This window comes from Electrona antarctica, assembly GCF_951216825.1.
Source record: "Electrona antarctica genome assembly, chromosome: 17".
Lineage (NCBI taxonomy): Eukaryota > Metazoa > Chordata > Actinopteri > Myctophiformes > Myctophidae > Electrona > Electrona antarctica.
The window spans coordinates 40,693,127-40,705,626 of NC_136798.1; the positions used below are offsets into that span (position 1 = coordinate 40,693,127).

Below are 12,500 nucleotides of genomic sequence, written 5' to 3' on the forward strand. Positions count from 1 at the left end.
TTTCCCTTGCTTGCTTAGACTCCGTTTGACCGGCTGGCTCAGCAGATGGAGGACGTGATCGGAGACGGAGGGATACTGAAGGAGGTGATCCAGTCTGGACGAGGACCGCCTGCACCCGCTAATTCCTCAGTGTTGGGTATGTGCACCGCACAGGGCTCATCAGTACGGTCCAGCCGCACACGTGGAGTGGGACATTTGTTATATATACACTGACACCACGGCACGCAATCAGCGCCTCAAACTGTGACTCCGCCCACCACCGGGGGAAGTTGTGATTTGCGCTCGTTCACTGCAATGCAATTTGCGGCATTTTCGAAACGATATTGAGCAGAGTAGCGATTATCAAACATATTTGCAATGCCATACGTTGAAAGATCTGTCGCCCGTGGACAAGGCACGCTACCTCCGCAAGTTAAATGGCATCGGCATAGATGTTTGTCCGTATGTGATTAAGGATTGGACCAAGTTGCATTGGCAGCCATAGAACATTCTTACCCCAGGCTAAAACCAAAGATTTGAGTTAAAAACGTTCGCTCTGAAAGAGCCACATTTTCACGATTTAAAAAAAATAGCAGATCTACAAGCTCATAGCGCGCTACGAGCTTGTAGATCTGCTATTTTTCAACAGCTAAATTATAACATAATGTTTAAATCACCAAAAGGGGTTCCCGCCTAGAATGGGTTAACAACCTATATAAGGCAACATTTTCAAACTTTCATTATGCGTTAAGTAGCATGTGACGTGTCAAACTAGGGGTTTGCAAACTCGGTTAGTTTTGAAAAAAAACAAAACTTGTTGGGCTTAAAAAAAGTTAAAACAGCTTGAAAATGGGCTTGAAAATGTTGCCTTATATAGGTTGTTAATGGTATGGTCACATAACCCCCTATACAATAATTGTCTCAATGATGACAGCCGGTCAGCAGGTGAATTCATGAATGCATGTATATAGACAATATTTTTGGCCAATAAAAAAAGAAAACGATATACCAAATGTCCCACTTTGAACAAAAAAGCCTGTTGACTGCCCATAGGCAATTTAGGCATTGTCTGTGGCAAAGCGATTCTAACGATTGTGCAACAATACTTGCGATTGCTGTAGCTTAAAATATTCCAATCCGGTGATTAAATGTAATAGTTGTGACGGGCCTTAAAGGACCACTTCACCACTTTTCAACCTATCTTCATATAATAGGTCCTCACTAATAATCGTGATAAAATGGCACTATTTCTTTCTATTCAGTCTGTGTCTCATAGGAGGGCTGTGGGCATTTCAGAGACCCGTCCACCAGTGACATCATCGATGGGGAATCCAAGCTAATAGAAACTGCAGGCTTTCTATTCCTGAAAAGTTGCAATGCCAAAATGGAAGCATTTGTTCTCACGATAATACAAATCTAAAAATGTTTGTAAAAAAAATGGTTTAAAAAAAATTCTGCCTAATGATGATGTCACTGGTGGACGGGTCTCTGAACTGCCCACAGCCCTCGTATGAGACACAGACCAAGTAGAAACAAATGGTGCCATTTTATCATGATTATTAGTCAGGACCTATTATATGAAGATAGGTTGAAAAGTGGTGAAGTGGTACTTTAACTTCTTTACGATAGCTCATTCTGAACCCTAGCTATCTGTCCTTACTGTCTCCACAGCCAAGTTCTCAGGTTTCCAGGAATATTCAGATCAACCTTTTGTCAGCAACGTCAATCATCAGCACCCTCGAATGATGAAGTTGGGGAAAGGTCAGTTACGTATGACGCCTTTTGTCATTTCCAAATACTTGTTTACACACTTTAGGCATTTAGCAGACGCTCAGGGCGACTTCTAAGCAGCAAGGAAGGCATGAGCGCTGGTCAATAGACAATGTGAATAGTCATCTAAATAGAGTGCAGAGAGAATAAAGTAGTGTCTGGCGCAAACTAGGATCCCAGGTCAGCAATGCACCAAGCATCTTCTTTATAAACAACATGCTATCTTAAATCACATTCCTAAAGGAGAATTCCATGCTAGAAGGCTTTCTTACCTTTATTTGTAGTTGTTACGTCCCCAACAAAGAGGTCCAGGTGTTATTTTGTGCAAAAGTGCATTATTGGGTATATAAGCTAATTCGCTTATTTCCATCGAAATAAGTAGTGGGATACTATTTACATTATGAAAAGATGATATATACAAAAACAAATATTTTTGGGCGATGGAAATAAGCGAATTAGCACAACACCCCATAGCCCCATTCAATTCAATGCAATTCAATGCAATTAATTGAGGGCTTACGGTAGTGGAAATAGCCAATAATGCGCTTTTGCACAAAATAACACCTAGACCTCTTTGGTGGGGACGTAACAACTACAAATAAAGGTAACATTTGTGGTAGAGGGGGGAAAACAATCAAAGAAAGAAAGCACAAGTGAGGCTGTGTTGGAGCTACTGGACACAACCCGGCCTCTGCACAATTAGGAGAGATAACAGGCAAATTGATCAAATAGCAATTCTTCTACATTCTCTGATTGTGTAGACTTCTTGTACATTAAGTAGTGGTGGGCATAGATACATTTTAATCGCGATTAATCTCACTGCAATCCTGGAGTTAATCGCGATTAATCGTGATTAAAATGCCTCATTTGAAGTCTGCCAAAGTCATTCAAAATATGTGTGCGCTACAATGACCAGAAGTAAGTCCTTGAGAATGCGTTTCTCAGGCCAGGTGGCCCATTAGACCAAGGTGCCCTAATTATGGATATTAACAATACAACTAGCCTATTAATACCTTATATTTCATATTTTGTTGAGTTTGTGGAACTGTTCACAGTGTTGCCAAGTCTAGTCATTATAAGCTACTTTGGACTTGTTTATCTGTAAAGTTTCTTTAAAATATTGGTGGTCTCTGAGATGAAAATGTTTGAGAACCACTGCTCTAAAACAACATGATGTTTGACAGTCAGCACTATAGTTGCTGATTTTAAACTTATTTTCTGACTTTTTAGGATTTTCTGACTTGTTAACATTTTCATTGACCTGGTTGCTTGTTTCTCTCTCAGTCACGAAATGTGGCAACCGTCAAAAGCTAGTCCTAGAGTTTGTTTTGGTTGTGATGCATGGATGATGGCATCTGATGCTACCGCACAGACTACACAGACTACCGCGGAGGCACGGACCCCCACGCAGACCATCGCGGACCCCCACGCAGACTATCACGGACCCCCGCGCCGAACTCCGCGGGGTTCCGCACCGAACTCCGCGGGGGTCCGCACCGAACTCCGCGGGGGTCCGCGCCGACCTCTGCGGGGGTCCGCACCGACCTCTGCGGGAGTCTGTGTGGGTGTCCGCGGATAAGGGGGGTCCCCGCAGAGGTCAGCACGGGGTAGTCTAGTCCATTTGTACAGATTTGTACAGTTTATTTTTAGAAAGGGGTACTTTGGTTCCATTTGAAGTAGGCTAAGGCTACACTCGCAGTTACAGAGACTCCCAGACCCAACTTTGAGAATAGATTAACGGCGATATTTGTAAGAGTCTCGTGTTAACGCAGCACGTTAACGCCATTAACGGCCCAGCATTAACATTAAGTAATGCAGATGTTTAACAGTAATTTAACTCTTGAGAGCGTAAAATGAAACCAAATGGACACATTTGGTTTAATTTCACGCTCTCAAGAGTTAGAGATCTATAAGGGTCCATTTGGTTACCATGGCGGCGCGACAGACCTCGGTGTCCGCGGCGGCCTCCCCTGGTTACTGTGCAGTGTCTTCGTCTATGTGTGTGTCCATGTCAGCGACAGTAAGGGGGGGAAAATGTATGTATGACCGCCGGTCACTTTTGGACATTTGTGACAACAACTTTTGTGACAAGGACGAGGGACACTGGCGAGGTGTACTGAGCGAGCTGGGATTGCTGCGTGGAACCGGCGGTGCGGAGAGTGCCGAAGCCCTGCCTACAGTGGCTCCGACTAGGAGGCACCGTAAGCGGTGTGAGAGGACGAGGAAGCGGGGCAAGCGAGCTGGAGTTCGGGCTAGGCTGAGTGCTAATCGGAGCAGACCAGCTATCCCCACAATCTTGCTAGCAAATGTGCGCTCTCTTGAGTGCCAAATGGATTACATCAGGCTCTTGAGAGCTTCTAAGCAGAGCATGAGAGACTGCTGTGCCACCGTATACACGGAGACCTGGCTCGACCAGAATATAACGGACGATGCAATTCATCTGGACGGGCTGTCACTTTTCAGGGCTGACAGAGTGCTAGCCTCGGCTGGTAAGCTGAGGCGGTCCGGCGGTCTGGCTGTCTACATAAACAAATCCTGGTGCCAAGATGCCCGGGTGGTATCGACACACTGCTCACCACAAGTAGAGCTCATGATTGTAAACTGTCGTCCGTTCTACCTGCCACGGGAGCTGACGGCCGTCATCATTGTAGCGGTCTATGTTCCACCGGAGGCTAATGTGAAGGAAGCGATGGGTCTACTTTACAACAACATCAATGAGCAGCAGACGGCGCATCCCGACGCTTTTTTTGTGATAGCTGGGGACTTCAACCAGGCAAGTCTAAAAACGGTGTTACCAAAATTCTATCAGCATGTGGACTGTGCGACGAGGGGAAACAACACATTAGATCATGTGTACACCAACATAAAAAATGCATATAGAGCAGCCCCCCTCCCTAATATTGGCTCTTCTGACCATGCAGCTGTAATGCTCATACCTATTTATAGACCTAGGGTGAAACAGAGCAGAGCAGAGCTGAAGGAGGTCAGAATGTGGCCACAGGAGGCCATCCCAGCACTGCAGGACTGTTTTGAAGACACACAGTGGGATATATTCAAGCAGGCAGCAACATATGACAATGTTGTCAACCTGGATGAATACACAGAGACTGTCATTGGATACATCAATAAATGTATTGAGGACGTGACGGAGGTTAAGACCATCAGGAAGAGAGCCAACCAGAAACCTTGGCTGACCAGAGATGTCTACACACTGTTGAGGGCTCGTGATGTGGCATTTAAATCTGGGGACACCGCAGCGTTTAAGCTGGCAAAAAATAACCTGGCTCGGGGCATCAGGGATGCGAAGCGGCTGTATGGGCAGACACTCAACGGCTACTTCACGAACAACAACGACCCCAGGCGCTTGTGGCAGGGCTTTAGGACACTGTCTGATTATAAGCCCCCCTCCCAGCAGGTTGGCCACAACGACCCCTCACTACCAGACAGACTCAACAGCTTTTATGCACGGTTTGAGGTCAACAACATCACCGCGGCACAGATCCCCCCACCATCTCCCAGTGAGCAGAGGCTGCAGCTGTCGGCAGCTGGGGTAAAAAGGGCCTTCGCCAGCGTCAACCCACGCAAGGCGGTGGGACCGGATGGGATTCCTGGGCGTGTGGTGAAGGAGTGTGCTGAGCAACTTAAAGATGTTTTTTCAGACATTTTTAATATATCACTCAGCCAGGCAGTTGTGCCCACCTGCCTCAAGAGCGCCACCATCGTGCCAGTGCCTAAAAAGCCAAACCCAACTGGTCTAAATGACTTCCGACCTGTGGCCCTTACACCTGTGGTGATGAAGTGTTTTGAGCGGCTTGTCCTTCAACACCTCAAGAGCAGCCTGCCTGCGGACCTGGATCCACTACAGTTCGCATACAGAGCCAACCGCTCCACAGATGACGCCGTCTCAACTGCACTCCACCTCACCTTGTCCCATCTAGAGAAAGAGAACACCTACGCCAGGCTCCTGTTCATTGATTTTAGCTCAGCATTTAATACCATCATTCCACAACAGTTGGTGGAAAAGCTGCGGCTGCTGAATGTGGACCATGGCACCTGCACCTGGATCCTCAACTTCCTGTCTCAGAGGCAACAGAGAGTGAAAGTCGACGGCCAAACATCTGGGACCATCACAGTGAGCACAGGATCGCCTCAGGGCTGTGTCCTGAGCCCCCTGCTGTTCAGCCTGCTGACCCACGACTGCACTGCCAAATTTGGCAGTAATCATATTCTCAAATTTGCAGATGACACTACTGTGGTGGGGCTCATTAGTAAAAATGATGAGTCTGACTATAGGAAGGAGGTGGATCTACTCACAGCATGGTGCAGTTCACATAACCTCTTTCTGAATGTGGACAAAACAAAGGAGATGGTGGTTGATTTTAGGAGGAGAGCCAGCGGCTGCCATCATACACCACTGACCATCGGTGGTGCCCCTGTGGATAGGGTCAATAGCATCAAGTTCCTAGGGGTGCATCTGGCAGATGATCTGACCTCCACGATCAACACCACGGCCATCATCAAGAAGGCTCAGCAGAGACTTTACCCCCTCCGGAGGCTAAAGAAGGCGGGCCTTCCTACTCCCCTCCTCACCACCTTCTACAGGGGCACCATTGAGTCAATCCTGACCTACAGCTTCACATCTTGGTTCGGCAGCCTCAAGGCACAGGAACAATACCAGCTGAATCGGGTGGTGAAGACAGCTGGGAGGATCATTGGTGCCTCTGTTCCCCCCTTGTTGGTGCTCTATAAAGAGCGCTGTGCCAGAAGAGCCACCAGCATTATTGGGGACCCCCATCATCCCTCCCACGGCCTGTTTATGCTCCTACCCTCAGGGAAAAGGTACAGGAGTATTAGGGCAAGGACAACTAGGATGAAAAACAGTTTTTTCCCAAGTGCAGTGAGGCTCATAAACGAACTGCGCCCCCTCCCCCCCCCTCCCCCGGCAAAACTGAATGAAGCGTTGGACTGAACTGGACAAAAAATGCACTTTTGATGCACAACAGCACTTTAAAAAACGGTGCTGGGAACGTTTTGTTTTTAAGGATAGCACCATGCCACTTTATTTATTTATAGGTTGTGCGTGGTGTTGGTAATTCTTAACTTTTCCATATGAATTGCATGTCATCATACATACTGGGGCTCTTTTTAAATGTTTTAGTTTTTAGCTTGTGTTTTTTAAATAGGCTCTATGTTTTATGTTGCACTGCCAATAACTGAGTGGAAACGGTATTTCATGTTCTTTTGTATGCAAGTACATAAGAAAATGACAAATAAAGTGATTCTGATTCTGAACTCTCCATCGATTAGCATGGGGACCACCTGGAACCCCCTCAATGACCACTGGTTGAAAAGCACTGATCTGGACTGGGTCCCAACGTGTAGGGGCCGGGGACCCCTGGGGGTCCTTGAGGGGGTTCCAGGTGGTCCTCAGCTAAATGTCTCTTGAATAGTTTTCATTTAGTTTTAGTCACATTTTAGTCACCTGGAATGTCTAGTTTTAGTCGACTAAATATCATAAGATTTTAGTCGACTAAATCTACAGTTAATTTAGTCGAACAAAATGTATTTTGGTGGGCCTTGATGCCATCCTAATGTTTTTTTCACTTGCCGAAAATAGCCGATCTACAAGCACACAACGCGTTGCAGCGCGGCACGTTGTGAGCTTGTAGATCGTCTATTTTCAGCATGCAACTAATTGTAAAATTACTTGTACTGGATATCTTGTCCACTAGTCCCTTCGTAACATTTTAGTCTAGTTTTTATTTGTCGACAAAATTGTCAGTATATTTAGTCTGTTTTAGTCATCATAGCTTAGTTTTTATGTAAGTTTCCATTTTCGTCAGTGGAAAAAGGTAGTCGACGAACATTTTTCTTCTTCGTTTTTGAGTCGACCGAAATCAAACCCCCTGCTGCTCCTCTCACCCCCACACACCCACACACAGACGTGACCCTGCGAGGCCTGGACCTGGGCCTGATGACCATGAAGAAGGGCGAGTTCTCCCGCTTCCTCCTCACGCCGGAGTACGCGTACGGGCCCATGGGCTGCCCGCCCATCATCCCCCCCGCCGCGCGCGTCCTCTTCGAGGTGGAGCTCCACGACTGGACATTGGACATGACGGCCGTGGACGACTTCATGGATCTGACCCTGGTATTATTATGTAACCCATTTTTGGGGTGGCGGGAAACCCCTTTTTGGGTGTTTTAAAGCGTTATGTTATAGAGCGTCGCAGTCCCGCCCCCTGCCATGACGACGCCAGGCCCAGGAAATGATTCCCAATGCATTTTTCCCATAGACATTTTAAAAAGTATTTATTTAAAGATGGTTATGCCGCGGACAAAGCCAACTCGAGTCGTGACAAATCATGACAATAAACACAATATTTTGGACCAAACAAATAATTACAAAGAAGAAAAACAACAAAAAAAGTGTTTTCCCCTCACTTGACTTCACACCCACCGTCTGGAAAGCGAGATAAATCGACTCGTGGCTTCTTATTGGTCTGTGGGACCATAGATAGGGCTCCGGAAATCCCCTCCCAAAGCATGGCTTCTTTTTTTTAACTACATTTTATCCCACGATTTTGTAACCCATTTTTCACCCCTGTGTCAATTATCTAATGTGGTCCTGGGCTCTACAACCCTGCGCCAGAGCAACGGACTTGAACTCATGCTTCCTTCATGCCTGAGTGTCCAAGTTGCTCCTTTACACACTTTATTTTCCTGCAACTGATTATATGACAATCATTCATAAATAGTGCTTTTTCATGAGATGGTCCAGCTGGCTCCATTCACTGCCATGTATTTCCCCCGAACTTCCGGTGTGAGTTTACATACGTGACGCAACTAAACAACTTATCTTGGTTCTACTGGATCTCTTCTCCACTATTCACTCCCTAACATTTCATTTTTCATTTTGTTTTAGTCAGTGAAAAAAAAAAATGTTTTTGTTGGTGTAAATCAACATTGCTTCAGTGTTGGAAAGTGCATTGGTCTGCTCTCGTCTAAGTTAATAGTTTACATGATACATTGTTTTACTAAACTTGTCTGTGACGATTTCTAAGGTTAAAATGCCCAAGCCCAACAACAGACCCAAACTTTTATTTATTTTAACCAAGGTAGAGTAATGAACTGTCTTAGGAACTACGATATAAACACTGTGTGTGTCTGTCTGTCTGTCTGTCTGTCTGTCTGTCTGTCTGTCTGTCTGTCTGTCTGTCTGTCTGTCTGTCTGTCTGTCTGTCTGTCTGTCTTGTGTGTGTGTGTGTGTGTGTGTGTGTGTGTGTGTGTGTGTGTGTGTGTGTGTGTGTTGTACGCTATTCAAGTTACTTCTGGACCTTTTCTGATTTGTCCTTACAGGTCTATTTGGTTCCATTTGTTATAACAATCTTTGTCAAAAATGTCAAATCCGTCCGTACAACATGCTATCCAAGTCCAAAAAGGTACTGGGCCTGATTCAAAAGCTGTTTGTATAGTGCGTAAATAAAGTTACTAAAGGGTTGTGTAGATTCTCTAAGCACAATCTGACATGTGATCCACCAAAGCATGTCTGTATAGCCTTTATTTGTGTGTATCGCAGGTGCAACTAATTTTTGCCTGAAAGTCGCCAGCGCACGTATAGATCATCCACGCCCCGTTGAACACCAGGCAACCGGAAAAACTAACATTTTTATTTGTTGACAAAATTATCAATATATTTCATCAGTCATAGTTTTAGCTTAGTTTTAATTTAGTCTTTGTCAGTGAAAAAAAGGTTGTTTTATTCGACGGAATTTACACTCCAGGCCTGTATTTCCACTCAAATTATAATGTGGGGTTCTTTTTTTTCACAATGAAAATGAAGACAAGCTACATGACAATGACTTTTATTTGAGGCTCAAAGGTATAGGCCTAAATCAACCAAAATGATGCAGAGACATTGTCTTGTATTTTTAATGACACTGATGATAATAGGAGGATTGGAGGTTGTTCTGTTCCCCCCGGTGTCTTCGTCACGGAGCTGTGGAAGAAGCACATAATACAAACAAATTCATACACAACAAATGGGCATTTGTATAGATCGTCTAAAATGAAACCATTATTTTGGGGGATTTTTAACTGGAATTGGCTTGATAGGTCATCTTCCAAGGACAGTAATCTTGCAGTGCGAAACTTTTGACGCTTCACCGGCACGTTTCACTCTTTTAGCACTCCCTCAGCAGCCTTTGCTTCAAAGTTTCGGCGCTCTTGCAGCAATAGTTGAGTCTTTTTTCACTTTCTCCCCGCCATTTGGAGCACGCGACTTGTGTTGTTAGAGAAGTTCAGAACGTTCATTCTGAGACGCATCTTTATAGGAATCAGATTTGAATCAGATTTTAAACCACCTCTGAATGTGGTTCAAGTCGGATTTGTTAAAATGGGATTCCATGTGACTTTTTTCTTCTGTTCAGACTTCATAAAACAAATCGGATTCCAATCTGGACAAGTCATGATTGAATCGGATCTGGCTGACTGGATTCTTGTCACTCATCCTGACAGAATTGCAAAATCTGCGGTCTGCAATCTGGTATTGTCTGATTGCTTCAGTGACCATTCCCTTATTTTCTGTGTGTGGAAGATTAAATTACCTTGTTCTCCACCAAAAGGGGTTCCCGCCCAAAATGGGTTAAGGGCCTTTTCACCTGTGATTTAAATGATATCTTTTCAGAATCAACTTTATTGTGACATCACGGTTTAACAAGTAAAAGATGATTTATCTTTATCCACATTCCGTCAATCTGGGCCAGAGTTACTCCTCTGCACAAAAGGTGGCCACTCTCATGATCTCACCAACTCTAGACCTATTTCACTCAACGGTACAGCAAAGGTACTTGAAAAGACTATATTAAGGACGGGTCTTTAATGTGTCATAAACACATTTATAAAGCAGTATAATGCACTTATGAAGGCACTTTTGTATAAATGTTTATAATTATGCTTATTACACATCTTCTTGAATGAAGTCTTGAATGCTTGATTCTGATTGGTCAGTCGCTGAATTCAGCTGTGTGTTATGTAAGGGATAATGTATGGCTGAGTGGTCATTGTTTATAGATAAATCACCGACAGGCTGATTAACCACCGACACGACATCGGGCCTGAAGGTGATTTATCTCACTTACCACTCAGCCATAGATTATCCCGCGTATTACATGGCTACTTTAATACATAGGCCTAAATTAATAAATTGTCCAGCTGCAGCACAGTCGGAAAACAAAGAAGTGAGTTGATCAAATAGAATCCATTCTCGGGTAATGCATCGACTATTTCTCGCTCAAATATTTTTGAGAGCAATGTTTAGCTGTAAATGACAGTGTGTGTGTGTGTGTGTGTGTGTGTGTGTGTGTGTGTGTGTGTGTGTGTGTGTGTGTGTGTGTGTGTGTGTTGCTCCTCCCACGTTGTACGTTGGAAACAGCAGTAAATCAGCGGGGCACAGCAGGTGCTCCGAGGGTTTGATTAGGCATCGGTCTGTTATAGAGTGAAGCGGTCATTATCCAGAAATAACAGACTGCTGAATTTGGCGATTGACCAATCAGAATCAAGCATTCAACCAAGCCGTGTAAGAATTCTCGATAATGACCTCTCCGCTCTATAACAGACTGCTGTCTAATCAAAGGCTCAGAGCACCTGTCTAGCGCTCAATGCACTGCTTGAATTTAATGCTGTATCCAACATGACAGCCATGTAAACAAACACACCATGTCATTTACAGCTAAACGTTGCTCTCAAGAATGTTTTTGAAGACATTTGAAGCGAGAAATAGAAGATGCAGTAACCGAAAATTGATTCAATTTGATCAACTCACTTCCTTGTTTTCCGAGGCGACTGTGCTGAAAGCTGGGCAGATGGCCAGCGCGACAATAATTTCAAATCATTACTGTAGGAAATACCTTGTTTTCCTGTCATTATTTATAACAAGCTTTATGAAATATCAACCCACTGGGCATGTTTGTAGTCTAATAGACGTCTAAATGGCTAAAATAATTGTCTAAAACCTGGGGAAAAAATAGTCTAAAAATGAAAGGTTTTTTAGCAGTCTAGGCTTAGATTAGACGTTGAAACAACGTCGTTTCAACGTCTATATATAGACGGTCTACATTTAGACCTTGATTAGCCAGGCTATCAAACCAGACCTTGATTAGCCAGGCAGTCTAAGCCTAGACTGCTAAAACACTTTCATTTTTAGACTATTTTTACCCTATTTTTTCGTCATTTAGACGAAAATTGCTCTGTGTGTGTGTGTGTGTGTGTGTGTGTGTGTGTGTGTGTGTGTGTGTGTGTGTGTGTGTGTGTGTGTGTGTGTGTGTGTGTGTGTGTGTGTTGCACGTACTTATTTTGTCACACAACGCCATTGGAGCCTGGTGCAGGATATTGGTCCTCTGGTCCAACACCCAGCCGAGGCTACCAGTGCGCTCGTCACAAGGTGACACGACGGTTTCCCGTTGCACCTGACAGAAAAAAGGGACATGCTTAAACCTTGTTCTCAAAGCGCATGCCAACAAACTTGTTTCAGCGTTTTTCAAACTGCTCAAAATGGCGGAAAATCTGAGGGCGGAGCGTACTGGTCAAAGTGACAGATGTGTTCCCCATGAGTCAAGGCACATGTGGAAACAAGTGCCATGGCTTTTGGCCAAACGAGGCATGAGTTATGCCTGTTCAAAGTTTTCATTTTCAAACGATTGCTATAGCTTACAATTGGAGTAAGAGTACTGTTCAGTGCAATTTGGCATTATCCT

At 44.5% G+C, this 12,500-nt stretch overlaps 1 protein-coding gene across 1 annotated transcript in view; it reads left to right on the top strand.

The window, feature by feature from the left end:
• LOC306941124 (inactive peptidyl-prolyl cis-trans isomerase FKBP6-like) overlaps positions 1-12,500 on the top strand; it is a gene marked incomplete at its 3' end in the record, with an annotated part of 26,986 nt that overhangs the window by 1,847 nt on the left and 12,639 nt on the right. Inside the window, exons 2-4 of the mRNA XM_079526438.1 lie at positions 19-136; positions 1,651-1,740; positions 7,692-7,897. Of these exons, the coding sequence (XP_079382564.1) occupies positions 19-136; positions 1,651-1,740; positions 7,692-7,897 (414 nt within the window). The remainder of the gene's footprint in view (positions 1-18; positions 137-1,650; positions 1,741-7,691; positions 7,898-12,500) is intronic.